The sequence below is a fragment of the Oncorhynchus tshawytscha genome, linkage group LG24 (assembly GCF_018296145.1).
Source record: "Oncorhynchus tshawytscha isolate Ot180627B linkage group LG24, Otsh_v2.0, whole genome shotgun sequence".
Taxonomy (NCBI): domain Eukaryota; kingdom Metazoa; phylum Chordata; class Actinopteri; order Salmoniformes; family Salmonidae; genus Oncorhynchus; species Oncorhynchus tshawytscha.
The window spans coordinates 26,227,306-26,253,859 of NC_056452.1; the positions used below are offsets into that span (position 1 = coordinate 26,227,306).

General features: G+C 43.6%; 1 protein-coding gene across 2 annotated transcripts; it reads right to left on the bottom strand.

Annotated features, from left to right (window-relative positions):
• Positions 1 to 297: 297 nt before the first annotated feature.
• Positions 298 to 14,159, bottom strand: LOC112223363 (dual specificity mitogen-activated protein kinase kinase 4). 2 transcript variants are annotated; one of them, XM_024386356.2, is made up of 12 exons: positions 13,845 to 14,156; positions 13,181 to 13,216; positions 7,315 to 7,426; positions 6,667 to 6,841; positions 6,080 to 6,199; positions 2,013 to 2,132; positions 1,855 to 1,906; positions 1,622 to 1,749; positions 1,429 to 1,506; positions 1,089 to 1,237; positions 868 to 913; positions 298 to 768 (listed from the first exon to the last, which is right to left on the bottom strand). In XM_024386356.2, exons 1-12 carry the CDS (start codon positions 13,966 to 13,968, stop codon positions 655 to 657), a joined length of 1,254 nt encoding a protein of 417 aa, XP_024242124.2. In that variant the 5' UTR covers positions 13,969 to 14,156; the 3' UTR covers positions 298 to 654. The 2 variants fall into 2 exon arrangements, with proteins under 2 accessions (XP_024242124.2, XP_042161520.1); XM_042305586.1 differs by lacking the exon at positions 2,013 to 2,132 and having other exon boundaries at positions 13,845 to 14,159.
• Between the last annotated feature and the right edge of the window lie 12,395 nt (positions 14,160 to 26,554).

Below are 26,554 nucleotides of genomic sequence, written 5' to 3' on the forward strand. Positions count from 1 at the left end.
CCTACTGTACAGTTAGCAGAGAACAACATTTGGAGTCATACTGTAAAATTGCATATTAAGAAAATAAAGCCACGTTTACACCATCGATCTGTGTTTCAGGGAACGATAACTTTTAGATCATCAGACCCCTTCATTTACAATGAGGTAAGGTGCCCACAGCATACTGAGAGATTCGAGTGTCTCGCTCAGACAAGTCTGTCTGCATTACATCTGTAAAAAACAAACTTCTGACGACGTAGAGGTGAGCACACAAACGCATACATACAATCCAAATAGATGACTCTTTTCATAACGTCATGAGCGGCACTTTCCAACATGTTTGTTTATTTGGTAACATCGATTTTCAAGTATACACCATATATTGACTCTAAACCGTTTTTTTCCTAGCACATAAAAAAGATGACCCGTTGTGTATATACGTTGAGCCAATTGAATGTCTTCAAGTTTAGCTGTCTGAAGACGGGAGGATAATCTAGATGTTTTTATGGACATTGAACAGGGTGGCTACAAGTATGTGTGTATTATCGTATTGCACAGAGCGATTGGTTTGGAATCTGGAATTGTTCTCATGGAAACGAACACCTTGTTACTATAGTAACTGAGGGCACGGGATGTCATGCGTTGTGTGTCGCGGTGTACTGATTCCCCCCCCCGTCAGTCCACATACATAGGGGAGATAGGGGAGGCAGGGATCTGGTCCAGGATACGACACACGTAGCTGGCCACGTCCACAAACCGCTCCTCGTACATCAGGATGAACGGGTGTTTCTGGAGGAGACAAACATTTATCTCAGCCACATAGAAACTAGGTCAAGCTTTGCTGTTGCCCGCATAGCAGTCAATACACAGTGAAATCCACAAACTTACCAGGAGCTCCTTGTACTTGGGCCGTTTTGACTCATCCTTTGTGAGGCTGTAGAACAAGAGAAGAAGCAATTGGTAAGACAACAGAAAGAGCAATGTTGCCTTTTCACCATTCTACCAGGAGAGGGAGGAAAAAAGCAATGGTGAATCCTCTAGGGTGAGAGTCTAATAGCAATGTCCACTGGAGGGAGTGGTAGACTGCTTTCACCAGAGGTGATACTCACCATAAATTGACAAAGTTGATGAACTTAGGGGAGAACTGCCTGTCCTCAGAGTTGCAGAGCTGCGGTGGCTCGCCCTTCACCACCTGGGTCAGCTGATCAAACACGCTATTCCACTTGGGGTACGGGAATCTGCCGGTGGCCAACTCATACTGAAGACACGCAGAAATGCAATTACTCATTGACTACCACCAACAAGGGTTTAGAAATAGTTAGATTGTGTATTTCTTAGTGTACAAATTGTTATCAATAACAGTGCAGCTAGGTTATAACATAGTAAACCTGTTTTTCCCCATTGGAGGCCATCAAATCAATGTATGAATTAACTGAATTAAATAACTACCAGGGTTATCCCCAAACTCCACACGTCAGATCGGACGTCGTAGCCTTGTCTGGATGCACTGGGGTCTATCCTCTCCGGCTGAGCAACAGGAAAAGAACAAACACAACTTTTCCACGATATACTGGACAATTCAGGAACCGAATCCTAGCTTGACATTTTAGTGAGATTTTCGCAAAAAAATGTACAGACTTACTGCCATGTAGGGTCTGCAGCCTGCGTCTCTGGTCTTGGCTATAGAGTCCACCAGCTGACCACTGATGCCAAAGTCACACAGCTTGATGTTGCCGTTACGGTCCATGAGAATGTTGGAAGGTTTGATGTCTGTAAGATCACAAACATACTGACGTTTTAGACTTCATGCATCACACACAGCTGGAATTTGCATAAATATGGCCAAAACTCTAAAAGATGTATCTGGCAACTTACCTCTGTGAATTATTTTCAAGTTTTCTTTTAAGTGGTTCAGCGCTTTAACGGTCTGTAAAGAAACAAACACATTTCATTACAATCTGTGACCAACAACTGCATTCATATAAATATGTTATAAACAGATTAGAGTCACAGAAAATAAAATAACCACTCACTGCTAATGTAATTTTGCCTAATATTTCCTCTGGAATGACGTCATCTAACGAACAATATACACATTTGTAGAATTTGTCGAATGAGGTAGACATTAGTTCCATACATATCCAACAGTCACCCTAAAGAGAAAGAAATGTCATTATTGATCCACATTGTAACAAAACAACATGTCCAGACCAAACATTGGAGAATTACTACTGCCCCAGAACTGAACCTGTCTAATGAGTTATTCTCACCTTTATTCTCACCTATAACTGGATGCTATATACAGAACTAACATGCACTGTATACACAAAAGTATGTGGACATCCCTTAAAATTAGTGGATTAGGCCATTTCAGCCACACCCGTTGCTGACAGATGTATAAAATCAAGCATAACAGCCATGCAAACTCCATAGACAAACATTGGCAGTTGAATGGCCTTACTGAAGAGCTCAGTGACTTTCAATGTGGCACCGTCATAGGATGCCACTTTTTCAACAAGTCAGTTTGTCAAATTTCTGCCCTACTAGAGATGCCCCGGTCAACTGTAAGTGCTGTTATTGTAAAGTGGAAACATCTAGGAGCAACAACGGCTCAGCCGCAAAGTGGTAGGCCAACACAAGCTCACAGAATGGGACCACCGAGTGCTAAGGCACGTAAAAATCATCTGTCCTCGGTTGCAACACCCTCTACCGAGTTCCAAACTGCCTCTGGAAGCAACGTCAGCAGAAGAACTGTTCGTCGGGAGCTTCATGAAATGGGTTTCCATGGCCGAGCAGCCGCACACAAGTCTAAGATCACAATGCACAATGCCAAGCGAGATGAATCAAGCTTCACCATTTGGCAGCCCAACGGACGAATCTGGTTTGGCAGATGCCAGGAGAACCTTACCTGCCGAATGCATAGTGCACTGTAAAGATGGTGGAGGATGAATAATGGTCTGGGGCAGTTCATGGTTCGGGCTAAGCCCCTTAGTTCCAGTGAAGGGAAATCTTAACGCTACATCATACGATGACATTCTATGCGATTCTGCGCTTCCAACTTTGTGGCAACAGTTTGAGGAAGGCCCTTTCCTGTTTCAGCATGACAATGTGCCCATGCATAAAAAGAGGTCCATACAGAAATGGTTTGTCAAGAATGGTGTGTAAAAATTTGACTGGCCTAAACAGAGCGCTGACCCCACTAATGCCCTTGTGGCTGAATGGAAGCAAGTCCCCGCAGCAATGTTCCAACATCTAGTGGAAAGCCTTCCCAGAGGAGTAGAGGCTGTTATAGCAGCAAAGGGGGGACCAACTCCATATTAATGCCCATGATTTTGGAATGAGATGGTCGACAAGCAGGTGTCCACATACTTTTGGTCCATTAGTGTATAACATGCAACAATTAACAATTTTACTGAGTTACAGTTTATATAAGGAAATCAGTCAATTGAAATGTTTTTTATTTTTTATATTACCTTTATTTAACTAGGCAAGTCCGTTAAGAACAAATTCTTATTTTCAATGACAACCTGGGAACAGTGGGTTTAACTGCCTTGTTCAGGGATAGAACGACAGATTTTTACCTTGTCACCTCGGGGATTCAATCTTCCAACCTTTTGGTTACTAGTCCAACACTCTAACCACTAGGCTACCTGCCGCCCTAATCTATGGCTTTCACATGACTGGGCAGGGGTGGAGCCGTGGGTGTGGGGGGGGGGCATAGGCCCACCCACTGGGAAGCCAGGACCGGCCAATCTAAATGAGTTTTTCCCCACAAAAGAGCTTTATCATAGACAGAAATACTCCTCAGTTTCATCAGATGTCCTCTGGTGGCTGGTCTCAGATGAGGCCGCAGGTGAAGAAACCAGATGTGGAGATCCTGGGTTGGCGTGGTTACACGTGGTCTGCGGTTGTGACGCAGGTAGGACGTACTACCAAATTCTTCATAAACGACTTGATGCGGCTTATGGTAAGAAATGAACATTCAATTCTCTGCCAAAAGCTCTGGTGGTCATTCCTGCAGTCAGCATGCCAATTGCACGCTCCCTCAAAACCTGAGACATCTGTGGCATTGTGTTGTGTGACAAAACTGCACATTTTACAGTGGCCTTTTGTTGTCCCCAGCACAAAGTGCACCTGTGCAGATCATGCAGTTTAACCAGCTCCTGCACATGCCACACCTGTCAGGTGGATGGATTATCTTGACAAAAGGACAAAAGCTCACTAACAAGGATGTAAACAAATGTAAAAATGAAATAAGATTTTGTGCATATAGAACATTTGTGAACTTTTATTTCAGCGCATGAAACATGGGACCAAGACTTTACATGTTGCGTTAATATTTTTTTGTTCAGTATAGAAACAGTCACTACTTCTAATATATAATATACAGTCATGTAGGTATTGAAACATGTACTGTAGATATTATATTAACCGATAACAGTCTCGCTTACACTCCACACTGCCCTCTCCCACCTGACAAGAGGAACACCTGTGAATGTTGTTTATTGACTCAAGCTCAGCGTTCAACACCATAGTACCCTCGAAGCTTGGGACTTAACACCTCCCTCTGCAACTGGATCCTGGACTTCCTGATTGGCCACCCCTAGGTGGTAAGGGTAGGTAACAACACATCTGCCATGCTGATTATCAACACAGGGGCCCCTCAGGGGTGTGTGCTCAATCCCCTCCTGTACTCCCTGTTCACACATGACTGCATGACCAGGCACGACTCCAGCACCATCATTAAGTTTGCTGATGACCCGACAGCGGTAGGACTGATCACTGACGATGATGAGACAGCCTACAGGGAGGAGGTCAGAGATCTGGCAGTGTGGTGTCAGGACTAGAGGTCGACCGATTATGATTTTTCAACACCGATACCGATTATTGGAGGGCCAAAAAAGCCGATGCCGATTAATCGGCCGATTTAAATAAAATGAAAACTATATATATATATTTTTTTTTAAATGTATTTGTAATAAGGACAATTACAACAATTCTGAATGAACACTTTTATTTTAACTTCATATAATACATAAATAAAAGCAATTTAGCCTCAAGTAAATAATGAAACATGTTCAATTTGGTTTAAATAATGCAAAAACAAAGTGTTTGGAGAAGAAATTAAAAGTGCAATATGTGCTATGTAAGAAAGTTTCAGTTCCTTGCTCAGAACATGAGTCTTCAATATCCCAGGTAAGAAGTTTTAGGTTGTAGTTATTATAGGACTATTTCTCTATATACCATTTGTATTTCATTAACCTTTGACTATTGGATGTTCTTATAGGCACTTTAGTATTACCAGCTTCCATCCCTCTCCTCACCGCTACCTGGGCTCGAACCAGGAACACATCGACAACAGCCACCCTCAAAGCAGCGTTACCCATGCAGAGCAAGGGGAACAACTACTCCAAGTCTCAGAGCGAGTGACGTTTGAAACGCTATTAGCGCGCACCCCGTTAACTAGCTAGCCATTTCACATCGGTTACACCAGCCTAATCTTGGGAGTTGATAGGCTTGAAGTCATAAACAGCGAAGAGCTGCTGGCAAAACGCACAAAAGTTCTGTTTGAATGAATGCTTACGAGCCTGCTGGTCCCTACCATCGCTCAGTCAGATGGTAGACTTAATTATAACATAATAACACACAGAAATACGAGCCTTAGGTCATTAATATGTTTGAATCCGGAAACTATCATTTCGAAAACAAACATTTATTCTTTCAGTGAAATACGGAACCGTTCCGCACCAAGTCTGGAACCAATAGGACCAGGAACAGCTTCAAATAGCTACCCGGACTATCTGCATTGAACCCCCTTTGCACGAACTCTTTAGACTCATCACATACGCTGCTGCTAATCTATCCTGCCTAGTCACTTTATCCCTCCCTATATGTACTCATCTACTTCAATTACCTCGCACCCCTGCCCATCAACTCAGTACTGATAACCCATGTATATAGCCAAGTTATTGTTACTCATTGTGTATTTATTCCTTGTCTTATTAACAAGGGAAAGGGGCCTTCACTAAGCATTCGTGTTAGTCCACACCTGTTGTTTACCAATCATGTGACAAATAAAATGTGATTTGAAAAGTCTCACCTCTCTGAAGAGAGCTCCGTAGAACTGAACGATGTAGAGACAGTCACTACTCCTCATCACCACGTCTAGATCCATCAGCAGCTGCTTCTGCTCCTTCTCATCCACCGTGGAGCGGATCCTCTGGGGGGGACAGAGACGACAACAGGTGTTCAGCAGAAATAGAGGAAACGATTAACAGCTCAGAGATCAGTTTTATAGTCCTAGTCGTCACCTGATGAAGACCATTAAAGCCCTGTTGTATCTCTAGGTCTACCATCCACCAAGAACCAAGACAATATTTTACCAGGTCTCATACTTGTTATGCACCATCCTTGAAATGCGCACATTTTTCTCCCCATTGTCGTGATATCCAATTGTGATCCACTACAATCTTGCCTCATCGCTGCAACTCCCCAGCGGGATTGGGAGAGGCGAAAGTCGGTGTTATGCTTCCCCGAAACATGACCCGCCGAACCGCGCTCCTTAACACCCGCCCGCTTAACCCGGATCAATCTGATTTACGAGGTGCGTAGACTACAGTATATCAACGTTAGTATTCAACTTGGAACGTCTCAGTCAGTGAGGATGAGAGCAGCTGGTGTGGTCACCTTGACGGCCATGATCTGTCCACTGGGTTTGTGCTGCATCTGGTTGACGGAGCCGTAGGCCCCGCGGCCGATCTCCCCCAGGTCTCTCAGGTCCTCGGCCGTGAAGTCACAGGCATTCTCCGTAGAAATCTTCAGCTTCCCCGACGACTCGATACTGTGTGTCCTCATACGCTCTCTGTAGGGGGAGGGAGAGGAGGAAGAGCAGGGAGGTGATGAAGAAGAGAGGAAAGGACAAAGACAGGGTGAGAGAGGGAGGAGGTGGAAAGAGGAATTGAGAGGAAAAAGAGGAAACCGAGACAATGAAGAAGAGAGTGTTTTGGGGCAAAAGGGAACATCATATGATGCACAAGGAAGTGATTTCTAACCCACCTCGTCCCTTTACAATCATAACGTCTTGGTTTCTTCCTCAATAGCAGAGCAGACCACACTGAAGAAGAGACTGAAGATGCTAACTAATCATGCAGCCATTTTGCTGTATTCTCAGAGCCGTCTTAAACACTATTCCTTCACACAGACAGTACCCTACAGACCGTGTTAAGATGTTTCTCTACAACAATAAAAGCAAACAGAAATACATAACCTTTTAGAAAGCTAAGGACTATCAGGTCTCTAAATGTGCATTTCTGATCCGCTCTCCACAACACTTACATGTGTGGGTTCTGGAAGGAAGGGGCAGTTGAAGGTGAGGGGTTGAGGGGCAACCTGGTCGCTGGCTTCACTGGAGGGTTGGCGAAGTTCAGCTTCAGGGCTTTACGTTTACCTGGCAGAGAGACACAGAGGGAAACAGTTTGTACACAACATATGCTGGTTAGGGAATAAGGGAAACCGGATGATGCTACATTGGTGAATGGGACATATAGTTATGATTCTATGGGGATGGAACCGGATAGGATGTAAGAGCATGGAATAAGAATATTTCACAATATGAAATAGTTTTCAGGACTGTATCATAAAGTGAGACCAATAACCATGTTTCCATCAACAGTTTTCACAAGAGTAAACTTTAAAGTATTTTTTTAAATCATGAGGGATGGAAACAGGAAGTTTCGGGTATAATTTAATACATTTGTTCGTTTGACACGGTGGGATTATTGTGTCGGTAAAATTTGTTATGTAAGAAATGGCGATGGAAACTCCTTAATGCACAAACATTGATATAAACACCATCATATCAAAGTAAACTTAGAATCATGTGATGATATGATGTGGTCCTCCCACTACGACTCAGGTAACGTAAAGTTTATTAGGCTACAGATGTACAGATGTACATAACTAACTTATGAACTGCACAGGGTGATGAAAACGCACGGTGATCTTGATGCTCCAATAAATATTGAGGGTTTGATTCTGGTGACATTATTATCGACTCTTGAGTTCCTTTTGACAGTCTTCTCCATAATAATCTCAGTATGTAGACTAGCCTACGCACACGTGCCAAGACCATTTGCTATTTAACGTAAGTTTGTGACAAAACTATTGGTAGAATTGAAAAAGTGTTGGAAACATTTATTCAGCACATGAAAACTCACTGATTTCTTTTCTGCAACAAGTTCCCACCACTAGTGGGAAAATTCACATTTTCTTTTTTATGCGGATTTGAAAATCTCTCACTAACTTGATGGAAACCTAGCTATTGAGAACCATTTCAATAAAAGCCACAAACTCCACTAAGTCATGTAACCAGAAGTCTCTGACAAAGTTGAGTTTCAGTGCAAATGAAATTGAATTTCAGTACATTAAAGTACCAGTGATGTTTCAGGAGACTGGAAATAATTATTATAGCTACAGATAATTCGGAAAGTATTCAGACCTGTTGACTTTTTCCACATTCTGTTAGTTTACGGCCTTATTCTAAAACGGATTAAAAATGTAATTTTCCTCATCAATCGACAAACAATACTATAATGACAAAGCAAAAACAATTTAGACATTTTTGCAAATGTATTAAAAAGTTTATAAAAACACATTTACATAAGTATTCAGACCCTTTACTCTGTACTTTGTTGAAGCACCTTTGGCAGCGATTACAGCCAAGTCTTCTTGGGTATGACACTACAAGCTTGGCACACCTGTATTTGGGGAGTTTCTCCCATTCGTCTCTGCAGATCCTCTCAAGCTCTGTCAGGTTGGATGGGGAGTGTCGCTGCATAGCTATTTTCAGGTTTCTCCAGAGATGTTCGATCGAGTACAAGTCCGGGCTCTGGCTGGGCCACTCAAGGACATTCAGAGACGTGTCTCGAAGCTACTCCAGTGTTGTCTTGGCTGTGTGCTTAGGGTCGTTGTCCTGTTGGAAGGTGAACCTTCGCCCCAGTCTGAGGTCCTGAGCGCTCTGGAGCAGGTTTTCATCAAGGATCTCTGTACTTTCTCCGTGCATCTTTCTCTCGACCCTGATTTATTCTCTCAGTCCCTGCCACTGAAAAACATCCCCACAGCATAATGCTGTCACCACCATGCTTCACAATAGGGATGGTGCCAGGTTTCCTCCAGATGTGTCGCTTGGCATTCAGGCCAAAGAGTTCAATCTTGGTTTCATCAGACCAGAGAATCTTGTTCTTCCCCTGGGTGGCCAGCTCAAGGAAGAGTCTTGGTGGTTCCAAACTTCTTCCATTTAAGAATGATGGAGGCCACTGTGTTCTTGGGGACCTTCAATGCTGCAGACATTTTTTGGTACCCTTCGCCAGATCTGTGCCTTAACACAATCCTGTCTCGGAGCTCTACGGACAACTCTTCGACCTTATGGCTTGGTTTTTGCTCTGACATGCACTGTCAACTGTGGGACCTTATATAAACAGGTGTGTGCCTTTCCAAATCATGTCCAATCAATTGAATTTACCACAGGTGGACTCCAAGTAGGGTTAGGGGTTAGGGTTAACTGTCTAGGAACAGTGGGTTAACTGGTCTAGGAACAGTGGGTTAACTGCCTAGGAACAGTGGGTTAACTGGTCTAGGAACAGTGGGTTAACTGGTCTAGGAACAGTGGGTTAACTGGTCTAGGAACAGTGGGTTAACTGCCTAGGAACGGTGGGTTAACTGCCTAGGAACAGTGGGTTAACTGCCTAGGAACGGTGGGTTAACTGCCTAGGAACGGTGGGTTAACTGCCTAGGAACAGTGGGTTAACTGCCTAGGAACGGTGGGTTAACTGCCTAGGAACGGTGGGTTAACTGCCTAGGAACAGTGGGTTAACTGCCTAGGAACAGTGGGTTAACTGGTCTAGGAACAGTGGGTTAACTGGTCTAGGAACAGTGGGTTAACTGCCTAGGAACAGTGGGTTAACTGGTCTAGGAACAGTGGGTTAACTGCCTAGGAACAGTGGGTTAACTGGTCTAGGAACAGTGGGTTAACTGGTCTAGGAACAGTGGGGTTAACTGCCTAGGAACAGTGGGTTAACTGCCTAGGAACAGTGGGTTAACTGCCTAGGAACAGTGGGTTAACTGCCTAGGAACAGTGGGTTAACTGGTCTAGGAACAGTGGGTTAACTGGTCTAGGAACAGTGGGTTAACTGGTCTAGGAACAGTGGGGTTAACTGGTCTAGGAACAGTGGGGTTAACTGGTCTAGGAACAGTGGGTTAACTGGTCTAGGAACAGTGGGTTAACTGGTCTAGGAACAGTGGGTTAACTGGTCTAGGAACAGTGGGTTAACTGCCTAGGAACAGTGGGTTAACTGCCTAGGAACAGTGGGTTAACTGCCTAGGAACGGTGGGTTAACTGCCTAGGAACAGTGGGGTTAACTGGTCTAGGAACAGTGGGGTTAACTGGTCTAGGAACAGTGGGTTAACTGGTCTAGGAACAGTGGGTTAACTGGTCTAGGAACAGTGGGTTAACTGGTCTAGGAACAGTGGGTTAACTGCCTAGGAACAGTGGGTTAACTGCCTAGGAACAGTGGGTTAACTGCCTAGGAACGGTGGGTTAACTGCCTAGGAACAGTGGGTTAACTGCCTAGGAACGGTGGGTTAACTGCCTAGGAACAGTGGGTTAACTGCCTAGGAACGGTGGGTTAACTGCCTAGGAACAGTGGGTTAACTGCCTAGGAACAGTGGGTTAACTGCCTAGGAACTGGTTAACTGCCTAGGAACAGTGGGGTTAACTGCCTAGGAACAGTGGGTTAACTTAACTGGTTAACTGCCTAGGAACAGTGGGTTAACTGCCTAGGAACGGTGGGTTAACTGCCTAGGAACAGTGGGTTAACTGGTCTAGGAACAGTGGGTTAACTGGTCTAGGAACAGTGGGTTAACTGGTCTAGGAACAGTGGGTTAACTGGTCTAGGAACAGTGGGTTAACTGGTCTAGGAACAGTGGGGTTAACTGCCTAGGAACGGTGGGTTAACTGCCTAGGAACAGTGGGTTAACTGCCTTGTTCAGGGGCAGAACGACAGATGTGTACCTTGTCAGCTCGGGGATTCGATCTTGCAACCTTTCTGGTTACTAGTCCAACGCTCTAACTACCTTCCGCCCCACAATATCAACTATTCCGCACTAGCATAGTAGATATCTGTTGACTCTTTAAGAAGTGCTCCATTTGACTATCATGGTCTTGTATCAGGGATATATGTCACATAATAACTGTTAAATACTCCACTAGATGATAATGTTGAGGATGAGATGGGAAAGTGTCGAGGTCTTATTGAACAGTGGCCTATATGGCCAAATCAGAGGTGCAGTACTAGTTGTCCCTTTAACCATATACCCAGGTGGAAATAGGTCCTCGTGAAAAAATAAAGGAGAGAGCAACTCTAGGAGCTCAGATACAGTCATTTAATAACCAACGTTTGGACAGACAAACTGTCTTCATCAGGGTATAATGACAAACACTGAGAGTCACTAGTTTATATAGTGTCAAAGGACACACACAGGTGTCTGTAATCATGGCCGGGTGTGGCTTGATATCATTGGTTAATTTACCGGTATAGCCATATTTCTGTCGAAATCAGATTGTTTATTGCTAATTCTTTTGATTCGACAGAATTGGCAGTAGGGCTGACTGTTTTTCAAGGAAAGCGGGTGACAACTATCAGCCCCCAACAAACTGTTAGGATCAGTAGGTTTCCTGTAAAGATCAGTGTATAGAACATTATCCTCACACACAATCAGACGATCAAGGAAACCGATTTGACGTGTGTCAGATTGCATAGAAAATCTCAGATGCTGAGAATAAGAGATAAGAAAAGCATGGAATGCCTGGAGTTGTTTTGAGGTACCCCTACTAGTGGTCCCTTTAACCATTATGCCCAGGTGAAAATGGGTCATCACCCAAACCAACGCTCCACCATGGATTAGATTAGTCAACATAGAACAGTGGACAGTATTCTGAAAAATGAGGGAGTAAGAGCAGTCTGAATGAGTGGACCCTGCCATGTCACAGACCTCTTTCATGCACGCGACCGAGAGAGTGCCGTTCTTGTTTACCTTTTATATTGACGACGTTATTGTCCGGTTTAAATATTATCGATTATTTAGGCTAAAAGCAACCTGAGGAGTGAATATAAACATCGTTTGCCATGTTTCTATGAACTTTACGGATACAATTTAGATTTTTTTGTCTGCCTGCTGGGACTGCGTTTGAGCCTGTGGATTACTGAAGAAAACGTGCGAACAAAACGGAGGTTTTTGGATATAAAGAGAGACTTTATCGAACAAAAGGAACATTTATTGAATAAATGAATGTCTTCTGAGTGCAAACATATGAAGATCATCAAAGTTAAGTGATTAATTTTATCTCTATTTCTGACTTGTGTAACTCTTCTACTTGGCTGGTTACTCTTTGTAATGATTTGTATGCTGGGCTATGTTCTCAATTTTTTTTAAGGTATGCTTTCGCCGTAAAGCATTTTTGAAATCTGACACAGTGGTTGGATTCAAAAGAAGTTAATCTTTAAACCTATGGGCTAACTCATAAAGTTTTTAACTCACCACGTTAATTCCAGAAAAATGTCTGTCCTCAATCTGGTAGCCTATGGACAAATATTAAGAATGAGCTACGTGGTGAGTTGATGGCTATTCGGCAGCTAGTTAGCTAGGTGAATTGATCAGGCAGCTTTGTATGCGTCGTTTATTGGCAACCTTGTACTTTACGAAGTTTTTGGAACATATTCCTGTTGGAATGTTCCACAAATTATACCCACCCTATCTGAAACCCTAAAAGGAGAGAGCGAGAGATATCTTCCTGTTGTCTGGTCATTATATAACCTGGATGGAAGTCATCAATGCACTATGACTGTGCAACTCTGGCTTTCAAGGGCAAGTGAGAGCTAGTTATGTTATTTATGCTACCCTACACATATTTGGCTGTCTGAGATTTTGGGCCTCACATATACAATAATTTATTTTCAGTAGCTATGGAATGGTGGCAAACTTCTAACATGGAACCCATAGTAATTCATGAAAACACAATGTAATACAGAATGAGGAAAGTAAACACCAAAGAGAAATGGGGAGCAGAAAACAATGGTGAATCATATTCCATCACATGAACCAAGTAATATTCTACTGAAATCCTATAAATAAAAAGAAATAGTACCTGTTTCGTTTTGACACCTCCAGCACGTGTTGCTTTCTGAAATGTTTAAAAATAAAAGAGTTGAACCTGGACAATTCCCGACAGACACACACGAAGTACATAGTAGATAGCACCAACACTGATCACAGATAGCTACATAATACAATGTCATTCAAAATATAGCACTGACAGTTAACATTTCAATGCCAATTATGTCTCATTGTTTAAAAAAGGTAAAATATATATTAGAAAACAAAGTAATTGAATCGTTATTATCTACAAATAGTGTAATTAATTGAGTAACAATACAGTAATAAATACGTAGGTTTCTCAATCTGGTAGTAGGCCTTGGGTTGAGTTGTGCATGTAGCAGCTAACATCGGTTGATGTAAACTCAATTGCGGGTGGAACGTCTGTAACTGCAACGCAACACTTTTCAGTTGGTGCGTTTACATATCAGCGGTTGTAACATTGTTACAGTACACCTCACAGAAAAACACAATGTAGCAACAAATTGCCGACGCGCTACATTTAGCAGAATATATAGTTAGCTACACTGCATCTCTGCTATGTAGCTTAGCCTCGGGGCAATGGTAGTTAGGCTAGCCAAGTCGTGTTTTTCAACAGCTAACGTTTAATAGCTCTGATCAACTTGAAAATAGACATTATGGGCATCTGGTCTAACCTTGCATGCTGCTGACGGTGGTCATGTGTTGTGTTTGCGGGTGATGGTGGTGCGAGGTGGATCCTGCAATGTTGCTGTTTCCGCTGGAGGTTGTTGAGTTGCTGCTGGAACTGGGAGTCGCCATTGTTGTGTTCGATTCCAGCAGCGCCGAGGCTGCGATGCAGGCAGAGCAAACTTCTCCCTCTCTCTCTCTCTCTCTCTCCACACGGGACACTGCGCCAGAGAACGCAGCACAGCATAGACGGCCACGTCTATGGACGTCCCGGGCCCAGTCACGGAAGTCTGTGCGTAACAAGTTACGCCAGAAAGGGTAGGGGTTTCCATTGGGCTGGTATGGGACGCCAAGCTTTAACTTTGGGCACCGCACGTACTGTGGAGGCTACTGGAGCAACCATTTTTGAGGATTCTAGTTGATATGGCTAGAGGGAAGGCTATGTACATAAATACTTTATTGAATGGGGGTAATGGAGACGTAAGGTTGGCCCAGCAGTAGAGGGGTTGTAAAGTAGGCGAATGCGTGAGCAGAAGCGGACTGGCCATCTGGCATTTCGGGGCAAATGTCAGATGGGCTGGCCCATTTGTAGCACCTAGGGCCAGACTAACAATTTGTTGTTGTTGTTGCAGGGTAGCCTAGTGGTTAGAGTGTTGGACTAATAACCGAAAGGCTGCAAGTTCATATTCCCGAGCTGACATGGTACAAATCTGTCGTTCTGCCTCTGAACAGGCAGTTAACCCACTGTTCCTAGGCAGTCATTGAAAATAAGAATTTGTTCTTAACTGACTTGCCTAGTTAAATAAAGGTTAAAAATCAAATCAAATGTATTGGTCACATACACATGTTTAGCAGATGTTATTGTGAGTATAGTGAAATGCTTGTGCTTCATAAAAATAAAATAAAAATTACCTTTATTTATTTAACCAGGTAGACTAGTTGAGAACAAGTCCTCATTTGCAACTGCGACCTGGCCAAGATAAAGCGACACAAACAACAACACAGAGTTACACATGGAATAAACAAAACATACAGTCAATAATACAGTAGAACAAATGAAAACAAAAGGTCTATCTATATACAGTGAGTGCAAGATGAGGTATGATAAGGGAGTTAATAAGGCAATAAATAGGCCATGGTGGCGAAGTAATTACAATATAGCAATTAAACACTGGAATGGTAGATGTGCAGAAGATGAATGTGCAGGTAGAGATACTGGGGTGCAAAGGAGCAAGATAAATAAACACAGTATGGGGATGAGGTAGGTAGATAGATGGGCTGTTTACTAGCTCCCACAGTACAGTAATATCTAACAAGTGATCTAACAGTTTCACAAAAAAAAAATATTTTAAAAAAAATATATATTATTATTTATTTCACCTTTATTTAATCAGGTAGGCCAGTTGAGAACAAGTTCTCATTTACAACTACTACATGGCCAAGATAAAGCGAAGCAGTGCGACACAAACACAGAGTTACACATGGAATAAACATACAGTCAATAACACAATAGAGAAATCTATGTACAGTGTGTGCAAATGTAGAGAGGTAAGGCAATAAATAGGCCTTAGAGGTGAAATAAATACAATTTAGCATTAACACTGGAGTGATAGATGTGCAGATGATGATGTGTAAGTAGAGATACTGGGCTGCAAAAGAGCAAGAGGATAAATAACAATATGGGGATGAGGTAGTTGGGTGGGCTATTTACAGATTGGCTATCTACAGGTACAGTGATTGGTAAGCTGCTCTGACAGCTGATGCTTAAAGTTAGAGAGGAAGATATAAGTGTCCAGCCTCAGTGATTTTTGCAGTTCGTTCCAGTCATTGGCAGCAGAGAACTGGAAGGAAAGGCGGCCAAAGGAAGTGTTGGCTTTCGGGATGACCAGTGAAATATACCTGCTGGAGCGCGTGCTATGGGTGGGTGTTGTTATGGTGACCAGTGAAATATACCTGCTGTAGAGCGTGCTAATGTGAGTTTGGAAGGAGAGTTTACAGTCTAACCAGACACCTAGCTATTTGTAGTTGTCCACATATTCTAAGTCAGAACCGTCCAGAGTAGTGATGCTAGCCGGGCGGGAGGGTGAGGGCAGTGAGACCTTCTCCACCACGGCCCAGTTGATGTGGATAGGTGGGTGCTCCCTCTGCTGTTTCCTGATGTCCACTATCATCTCCTTAGTTTTGTTGACGTTGAGGGAGACGTTATTTTCCTGGCACCACACTCCCAGAACCCTCACCTCCTCCCTGTAGGCCATCTCGTCGTTGTTAGTAATCAAGCCTACTACTGTTGTGTGTCTGCAAACTTGATGATTGAGTTGGAGGCGTGCATGGCCACGCAGTTATAAAATTAGCATTGTCCGGTTAATAATGGAGGCCTCAAGAAAAAGGCTGGTGTTGGGGCCTCAAGGAAAATGCTGGGAAGGAAAACAATGGGCTGGTGTGTTATTATGCAGTGATAACAAGTGGTAAACTTGCAGAATATTACTTGTAAACTGGGAGCAACAAGTTGTGTGCGTTCACGTTCTTTGAACTCGCTGAGAACACCGATTGGCTAATAGCAAAGCAACTGCGTCAACCGTCAACTAAAAGTCCAGCTATCACGCTCGTGAACAAATTATAGTGTATACACCATATTAATAGATTGTCTTTTATAAATAATGTTTCTTGTTGCATTTAACTGCTGAAAAATGCTGTTATCAAGGTAATTTCCTTAGTATGTGACGTCAGAGTTCAGCATTTGGGAGAAGTCGGTGCTCAGAGATGATAGGTGAGTTTCACCACTCGTAATTACTGGAGGAACGTTCAAGTGGATTTTTCTCAGTCGTATGCTGATATCTAAGAATTTACGAGATGTTACGAATGCCAGGGCCAATTTCTGATCCCAGTCCGCACCTACACATTAGAATTTCCCCATGGTCTTCCTTGTACCCATTTCCTCCATCCTGTTTCTGTTTCTGTACATGTATTACCTTAGTGTTCTGTACCTGTGTTACCTTAGTGTTCTATACCTGTGTTACCTTAGTGTTCTGTACCTGTGTTACCTCAGTGTTCTGTACCTGTGTTACCTCAGTGTTCTGTACCTGTGTTACCTTAGTGTTCTATACCTGTGTTACCTTAGTGTTCTGTACCTGTGTTACCTCAGTGTTCTGTACCTGTGTTACCTCAGTGTTCTGTACCTGTGTTACCTTAGTGTTCTGTACCTGTGTTGCCTTAGTGTTCTGTACCTGTGTTACCTCAGTGTTCTGTACCTGTGTTACCTCAGTGTTCTGTACCTGTGTTACCTTAGTGTTCTGTACCTGTGTTACCTTAGTGTTCTATACCTGTGTTACCTTAGTGTTCTATACCTGTGTTACCTTAGTGTTCTATACCTGTGTTACCTTAGTGTTCTATACCTGTGTTACCTCAGTGTTCTGTACCTGTGTTACCTCAGTGTTCTGTACCTGTGTTACCTCAGTGTTCTGTACCTGTGTTACCTTAGTGTTCTGTACCTGTGTTGCCTTAGTGTTCTGTACCTGTGTTACCTTAGTGTTCTATACCTGTGTTACCTTAGTGTTCTGTACCTGTGTTACCTCAGTGTTCTGTACCTGTGTTACCTCAGTGTTCTGTACCTGTGTTGCCTTAGTGTTCTGTACCTGTGTTGCCTTAGTGTTCTGTACCTGTGTTACCTTAGTGTTCTGTACCTGTGTTACCTTAGTGTTCTGTACCTGTGTTACCTTAGTGTTCTGTACCTGTGTTACCTTAGTGTTCTGTACCTGTGTTACCTTAGTGTTCTGTACCTGTGTTACCTCAGTGTTCTGTACCTGTGTTACCTCAGTGTTCTGTACCTGTGTTACCTTAGTGTTCTGTACATGTGTTACCTTCGTGTTCTGTACCTGTGTTACCTTAGTGTTCTGTACATGTGTTACCTTAGTGTTCTCTACCTGTGTTACCTTAGTGTTCTGTACCTGTGTTACCTTAGTGTTCTGTACCTGTGTTACCTTAGTGTTCTGTACCTGTGTTACCTTAGTGTTCTGTACCTGTGTTACCTTAGTGTTCTGTACCTGTGTTACCTTAGTGTTCTGTACCTGTGTTACCTTAGTGTTCTGTACATGTGTTACCTTCGTGTTCTGTACCTGTGTTACCTTAGTGTTCTCTACCTGTGTTACCTTAGTGTTCTGTACCTGTGTTACCTTAGTGTTCTGTACCTGTGTTACCTTAGTGTTCTGTACCTGTGTTACCTTAGTGTTCTGTACCTGTGTTACCTTAGTGTTCTGTACCTGTGTTACCTTAGTGTTCTGTACCTGTGTTACCTTAGTGTTCTGTACCTGTGTTACCTTAGTGTTCTGTACCTGTGTTACCTCAGTGTTCTGTACCTGTGTTACCTCAGTGTTCTGTACCTGTGTTACCTTAGTGTTCTGTACATGTGTTACCTTCGTGTTCTGTACCTGTGTTACCTTAGTGTTCTGTACATGTGTTACCTTAGTGTTCTCTACCTGTGTTACCTTAGTGTTCTCTACCTGTGTTACCTTAGTGTTCTGTACCTGTGTTACCTTAGTGTTCTGTACCTGTGTTACCTTAGTGTTCTGTACCTGTGTTACCTTAGTGTTCTGTACCTGTGTTACCTTAGTGTTCTGTACCTGTGTTACCTTAGTGTTCTGTACATGTGTTACCTTCGTGTTCTGTACCTGTGTTACCTTAGTGTTCTCTACCTGTGTTACCTTAGTGTTCTGTACCTGTGTTACCTTAGTGTTCTGTACCTGTGTTACCTTAGTGTTCTGTACCTGTGTTACCTTAGTGTTCTGTACCTGTGTTACCTCAGTGTTCTGTACCTGTGTTACCTCAGTGTTCTGTACCTGTGTTACCTTAGTGTTCTGTACCTGTGTTACCTTCGTGTTCTGTACATGTGTTACCTTCTGTACCTGTTTACCTTAGTGTTCTCTACCTGTGTTACCTTAGTGTTCTGTACCTGTGTTACCTTAGTGTTCTGTACCTGTGTTACCTTAGTGTTCTGTACCTGTGTTACCTTAGTGTTCTGTACCTGTGTTACCTCAGTGTTCTGTACCTGTGTTACCTCAGTGTTCTGTACCTGTGTTACCTTAGTGTTCTGTACCTGTGTTACCTTAGTGTTCTGTACCTGTGTTACCTTAGTGTTCTGTACATGTGTTACCTTAGTGTTCTCTACCTGTGTTACCTTAGTGTTCTGTACCTGTGTTACCTTAGTGTTCTGTACCTGTGTTACCTAGTGTTCTGTACCTGTGTTACCTTAGTGTTCTGTACCTGTGTTACCTTAGTGTTCTGTACCTGTGTTACCTTAGTGTTCTGTACCTGTGTTACCTTAGTGTTCTGTACATGTGTTACCTTCGTGTTCTGTACCTGTGTTACCTTAGTGTTCTGTACCTGTGTTACCTTAGTGTTCTGTACCTGTGTTACCTTAGTGTTCTGTACCTGTGTTACCTTAGTGTTCTGTACCTGTGTTACCTTAGTGTTCTGTACCTGTGTTGCCTTAGTGTTCTGTACCTGTGTTACCTTAGTGTTCTGTACCTGTGTTACCTCAGTGTTCTCTACCTGTGTTACCTTAGTGTTCTCTACCTGTGTTACCTTAGTGGTCTGTACCTGTGTTACCTTAGTGTTCTGTACCTGTGTTACCTTAGTGTTCTGTACCTGTGTTACCTTAGTGTTCTGTACCTGTGTTACCTCAGTGTTCTGTACCTGTGTTACCTCAGTGTTCTGTACCTGTGTTACCTCAGTGTTCTGTACCTGTGTTACCTTAGTGTTCTGTACCTGTGTTGCCTTAGTGTTCTGTACCTGTGTTACCTCAGTGTTCTGTACCTGTGTTACCTCAGTGTTCTGTACCTGTGTTACCTTAGTGTTCTGTACCTGTGTTACCTTAGTGTTCTATACCTGTGTTACCTTAGTGTTCTATACCTGTGTTACCTTAGTGTTCTATACCTGTGTTACCTTAGTGTTCTATACCTGTGTTACCTCAGTGTTCTGTACCTGTGTTACCTCAGTGTTCTGTACCTGTGTTACCTCAGTGTTCTGTACCTGTGTTACCTTAGTGTTCTGTACCTGTGTTGCTGTGTTCTGTACCTGTGTTACCTTAGTGTTCTATACCTGTGTTACCTTAGTGTTCTGTACCTGTGTTACCTCAGTGTTCTGTACCTGTGTTACCTCAGTGTTCTGTACCTGTGTTGCCTTAGTGTTCTGTACCTGTGTTGCCTTAGTGTTCTGTACCTGTGTTACCTTAGTGTTCTGTACCTGTGTTACCTTAGTGTTCTGTACCTGTGTTACCTTAGTGTTCTGTACCTGTGTTACCTTAGTGTTCTGTACCTGTGTTACCTTAGTGTTCTGTACCTGTGTTACCTCAGTGTTCTGTACCTGTGTTACCTCAGTGTTCTGTACCTGTGTTACCTTAGTGTTCTGTACATGTGTTACCTTCGTGTTCTGTACCTGTGTTACCTTAGTGTTCTGTACATGTGTTACCTTAGTGTTCTCTACCTGTGTTACCTTAGTGTTCTGTACCTGTGTTACCTTAGTGTTCTGTACCTGTGTTACCTTAGTGTTCTGTACCTGTGTTACCTTAGTGTTCTGTACCTGTGTTACCTTAGTGTTCTGTACCTGTGTTACCTTAGTGTTCTGTACCTGTGTTACCTTAGTGTTCTGTACATGTGTTACCTTCGTGTTCTGTACCTGTGTTACCTTAGTGTTCTCTACCTGTGTTACCTTAGTGTTCTGTACCTGTGTTACCTTAGTGTTCTGTACCTGTGTTACCTTAGTGTTCTGTACCTGTGTTACCTTAGTGTTCTGTACCTGTGTTACCTTAGTGTTCTGTACCTGTGTTACCTTAGTGTTCTGTACCTGTGTTACCTTAGTGTTCTGTACCTGTGTTACCTTAGTGTTCTGTACCTGTGTTACCTCAGTGTTCTGTACCTGTGTTACCTCAGTGTTCTGTACCTGTGTTACCTTAGTGTTCTGTACATGTGTTACCTTCGTGTTCTGTACCTGTGTTACCTTAGTGTTCTGTACATGTGTTACCTTAGTGTTCTCTACCTGTGTTACCTTAGTGTTCTGTACCTGTGTTACCTTAGTGTTCTGTACCTGTGTTACCTTAGTGTTCTGTACCTGTGTTACCTTAGTGTTCTGTACCTGTGTTACCTTAGTGTTCTGTACCTGTGTTACCTTAGTGTTCTGTACCTGTGTTACCTTAGTGTTCTGTACATGTGTTACCTTCGTGTTCTGTACCTGTGTTACCTTAGTGTTCTCTACCTGTGTTACCTTAGTGTTCTGTACCTGTGTTACCTTAGTGTTCTGTACCTGTGTTACCTTAGTGTTCTGTACCTGTGTTACCTTAGTGTTCTGTACCTGTGTTACCTCAGTGTTCTGTACCTGTGTTACCTCAGTGTTCTGTACCTGTGTTACCTGTGTTCTGTACATGTGTTACCTTCGTGTTCTGTACATGTGTTACCTTCGTGTTCTGTACCTGTGTTACCTTAGTGTTCTCTACCTGTGTTACCTTAGTGTTCTGTACCTGTGTTACCTTAGTGTTCTGTACCTGTGTTACCTTAGTGTTCTGTACCTGTGTTACCTTAGTGTTCTGTACCTGTGTTACCTCAGTGTTCTGTACCTGTGTTACCTCAGTGTTCTGTACCTGTGTTACCTTAGTGTTCTGTACATGTGTTACCTTCGTGTTCTGTACCTGTGTTACCTTAGTGTTCTGTACATGTGTTACCTTAGTGTTCTCTACCTGTGTTACCTTAGTGTTCTGTACCTGTGTTACCTTAGTGTTCTGTACCTGTGTTACCTTAGTGTTCTGTACCTGTGTTACCTTAGTGTTCTGTACCTGTGTTACCTTAGTGTTCTGTACCTGTGTTACCTTAGTGTTCTGTACCTGTGTTACCTTAGTGTTCTGTACATGTGTTACCTTCGTGTTCTGTACCTGTGTTACCTTAGTGTTCTCTACCTGTGTTACCTTAGTGTTCTGTACCTGTGTTACCTTAGTGTTCTGTACCTGTGTTACCTTAGTGTTCTGTACCTGTGTTACCTTAGTGTTCTGTACCTGTGTTGCCTTAGTGTTCTGTACCTGTGTTACCTTAGTGTTCTGTACCTGTGTTACCTCAGTGTTCTCTACCTGTGTTACCTTAGTGTTCTCTACCTGTGTTACCTTAGTGGTCTGTACCTGTGTTACCTTAGTGTTCTGTACCTGTGTTACCTTAGTGTTCTGTACCTGTGTTACCTTAGTGTTCTGTACCTGTGTTACCTCAGTGTTCTGTACCTGTGTTACCTCAGTGTTCTGTACCTGTGTTACCTTAGTGTTCTCTACCTGTGTTACCTTAGTGTTCTGTACCTGTGTTACCTTAGTGTTCTGTACCTGTGTTACCTCAGTGTTCTGTACCTGTGTTACCTTAGTGTTTTGTACCTGTGTTACCTTAGTGTTCTGTACCTGTGTTACCTTAGTGTTCTCTACCTGTTACCTTAGTGTTCTGTACCTGTGTTACCTTAGTGTTCTGTACCTGTGTTACCTCAGTGTTCTGTACCTGTGTTACCTTAGTGTTCTGTACCTGTGTTACCTTAGTGTTCTGTACCTGTGTTACCTTAGTGTTCTGTACCTGTGAGAACTCAAAAGAAAAGACTGTGTTGCCTCTGTTTCACCACGCTCCCCACCGGGTCTGCATCGTACCAATCGGCGGCCGTCACAAACACAAAGAATTTTCAACTTTAATTACTCCGCCTCCACACTTAATGCTACCCCAGAAATCACTCCCTTCAATGGCGCCCGATTTCTAAGAGCAAAGCAAGACACAGATCATGGCCCAAGTTACGTCGCACGGAGTGCCCGCTCCCTCTGATCTGAAGAAACACAAACAAACATCACAAGTCCACTTTGGGATACCTTCACCGACTCAACAGCACCCACCATTTTTTCCACCCAACCTCAAACCACCCATGGATAAGCCAAAAGGCCTAGATCCACTTTTTTCAAAAATCTCACTCCCACTGGGCCAAACTCATCTTTATCATAACCATGTCCATCAATGCAAGGCTCAGGCTCCGAGCTGCTCACCACACCTTCCACCACTTAAATCTTATAATCAAAATAAGATCATGGTCTGGTAAACAAAGAGAAATGTCCCTCCTGAGCTGCACTCAGTGAAAACGTTCAACATCCTGTTTACCCTGCGACAGCGCGGTAGGCCTATCAAATAGGGTGTTGTGGTCACATGGCAGGTTACAGATGAGTAGCATTCTAAACATCACCAAATGCACGAGACTGTTGTGAAATATTGAACACCAGAGCCATCTCCATAAATCTAGGAGGTGGCTCTATTGACTCATCAAAAGAATGTGAAGTAAAAAAAGGAGGCCTGTTTTTTCACAGTATTGACACTAGAGGGTAGTGACTAGTCATACTAGAACTCACTGGCTATTGAACACTGTCGGCTAGGAGGGCCCCTGTTGCTATAAAAACAACAAGAATATGGATCAATATTTTCTGACAATATACAGAATATGATTCTACTTTGTAATTACTATGACATATACAGTGTTTTCGAAGCCAACAGTTTGGTTCATGTTGAATTAACAGCATTGTAACGGCAGATTTCCTCCTCTTCGTCTGAAGAGGAGGTGTAGCAGGGATCGGACGAAAACGCAGCGTGGTATGTGTCCATATCGTTTTTAATAAGAAAAGCCTGAACACTATGAAATACAAAAACAATAAAGTGACATAACCAAACCAAAACAGTCCCGTGTGGTGACAGACACGGAAACAAACACCAACAAACCAACAGTGAAACCCAGGCTATCTAAATATGGTTCCCAATCAGAGACAACGACTAACACCTGCCTCTGATTGAGAACCATATCAGGCCAAACACAGAAACAGACAAACTAGACATCCAACATAGAATGCCCACTCAGATCACACCCTGACCAAACAAAACATAGAAAGATACAAAGCAAACTATGGTCAGGGCGTGACAAGCATAGGCAACAATTCAGGGGTTACACTCTAAGAATTCATACCGTTGTTTGTTTATTGTTGTCCATCAGATAATAGTGTGTCTAAGAGTCGGATAATGGACTGAACTACCCTGTTTAGCAGTGCTTTGTTAAGACCTTGACCTTGAGACGACTTGACATTAACTCATAAGACTAAAGAAGTTTACCATCTGTTTCATTAAAGATGAGCTTTAAAAAAAAAAAAAAGAGTATGATGCCAATCCATTGCAATCAATGTCTTTCTTTTTTCATGCCTTGTGAATAGCACCGATCACGCCCTCCAACTGTCCTGTCATGACTGTGACCTGCTGAGGGAACAGTTTGAGGAGGAGCAGGAGGCCAAGGCAGAGCAGCAGCACCACATGTCCAAGGACTGTAAGGATCAACGCTGGAGATGAGAAGCAGGTACAGGAAGTGAACATTTAATAACCAAGGACAGGAACAGAATACAGACAGCGTCTGGACAGAGGAAACAGAAATGGCAATAATGCTGACACTGGGATGAAACAGAGGAAACAGACAGATATAGGGAAGACAATCAAAACGTGAAGGAGTCCAGGTGAGTCCAATGATCACTGATGAGCGTAATGATGGTGACAAGTGTGTGTAATGAAAGGCGGCCTGGCGCCCTCGAGTGCCAGAGAGGGAGAGCGGGAGAAGGCTGACAACGCCATTGGAGAGGTGGCTCACGGACGCCTGTGAGAGTGTGGGGCTGCAGCACTCCCAGGTTAGTGTTTCAGGCTGCTTCTTAACCCAATACCTGTATGAACATATACTTATGTCAATTACAGTTGAGGAAATTCAGGAAAAACGTATTCTCAAGTTGAATAACTTGTGTTTCAGAATATCAACCTGATGAGCACAAAGAAGAAGCTGAATGCTGACCTCAACTGACCCAACCTCAACTGATCCAACCTCAACTGATCCAACCTCAACTGACCCAACCTCAACTGATCCAACCTCAACTGACCCAACCTCAACTGATCCAACCTCAACTGATCCAACCTCAACTGATCCAACCTCAACTGATCCAACCTCAACTGACCCAACCTCAACTGACCCAACCTCAACTGACCCAACCTCAACTGACCCAACCTCAACTGACCCAACCTCAACTGATCCAACCTCAACTGACCCAACCTCAACTGACCCAACCTCAACTGACCCAACCTCAACTGACCCAACCTCAACTGATCCAACCTCAACTGATCCAACCTCAACTGACCCAACCTCAACTGATCCAACCTCAACTGATCCAACCTCAACTGATCCAACCTCAACTGACCCAACCTCAACTGATCCAACCTCAACTGATCCAACCTCAACTGATCCAACCTCAACTGACCCAACCTCAACTGATCCAACCTCAACTGATCCAACCTCAACTGACCCAACCTCAACTGATCCAACCTCAACTGATCCAACCTCAACTGACCCAACCTCAACTGACCCAACCTCAACTGATCCAACCTCAACTGATCCAACCTCAACTGACCCAACCTCAACTGACCCAACCTCAACTGATCCAACCTCAACTGAACCTCCCCAACCTCAACTGACCCAACCTCAACTGACCCAACCTCAACTGACCCAACCTCAACTGACCCAACCTCAACTGACCCAACCTCAACTGATCCAACCTCAACTGATCCAACCTCAACTGATCCAACCTCAACTGACCCAACCTCAACTGACCCAACCTCAACTGACCCAACCTCAACTGATCCTCAACAACCTCAACTGACCCAACCTCAACTGACCCAACCTCAACTGACCCAACCTCAACTGACCCAACCTCAACTGATCCAACCTCAACTGATCCAACCTCAACTGATCCAACCTCAACTGACCCAACCTCAACTGACCAACCTCAACTGACCCAACCTCAACTGACCCAACCTCAACTGATCCAACCTCAACTGACCCAACCTCAACTGACCCAACCTCAACTGATCCAACCTCAACTGACCCAACCTCAACTGACCCAACCTCAACTGACCCAACCTCAACTGATCCAACCTCAACTGATCCAACCTCAACTGATCCAACCTCAACTGACCCAACCTCAACTGACCCAACCTCAACTGATCCAACCTCAACTGATCCAACCTCAACTGATCCAACCTCAACTGACCCAACCTCAACTGACCCAACCTCAACTGATCCAACCTCAACTGACCCAACCTCAACTGATCCAACCTCAACTGATCCAACCTCAACTGATCCAACCTCAACTGATCCAACCTCAACTGACCCAACCTCAACTGACCCAACCTCAACTGACCCAACCTCAACTGATCCAACCTCAACTGACCCAACCTCAACTGACCCAACCTCAACTGACCCAACCTCAACTGACCCAACCTCACTGACCCAACCTCGACTGACCCAACCTCGACTGACCCAACCTCGACTGACCCAACCTCGACTGACCCAACCTCACTGACCCAACCTCAACTGACCCAACCTCGACTGATCCAACCTCAACTGACCCAACCTCAACTGACCCAACCTCGACTGACCAACCTCGACTGACCCAACCTCGACTGACCCAACCTCGACTGACCCAACCTCGACTGATCCAACCTCGACTGATCCAACCTCGACTGATCCAACCTCGACTGATCCAACCTCGACTGACCCAACCTCGACTGACCCAACCTCAACTGACCCAACCTCAACTGATCCAACCTCAACTGATCCAACCTCAACTGATCCAACCTCAACTGATCCAACCTCA

What these genes read in the sequence shown, in the direction of transcription:
- LOC112223363 (XM_024386356.2), bottom strand. Translation starts at nt 13,968, where the DNA reads ATGGCGACTCCCAGTTCCAGCAGCAACTCAACAACCTCCAGCGGAAAC. An exon ending in GACAGATCATGGCCGTCAAG is followed by an intron (nt 6,200 to 6,666) that starts GTGACCACACCA and finishes TGTCCCCCCCAG; the next exon opens with AGGATCCGCTCCACGGTGGA. An exon ending in CTTGAAAATAATTCACAGAG is followed by an intron (nt 1,750 to 1,854) that starts GTAAGTTGCCAG and finishes GTGATCTTACAG; the next exon opens with ACATCAAACCTTCCAACATT.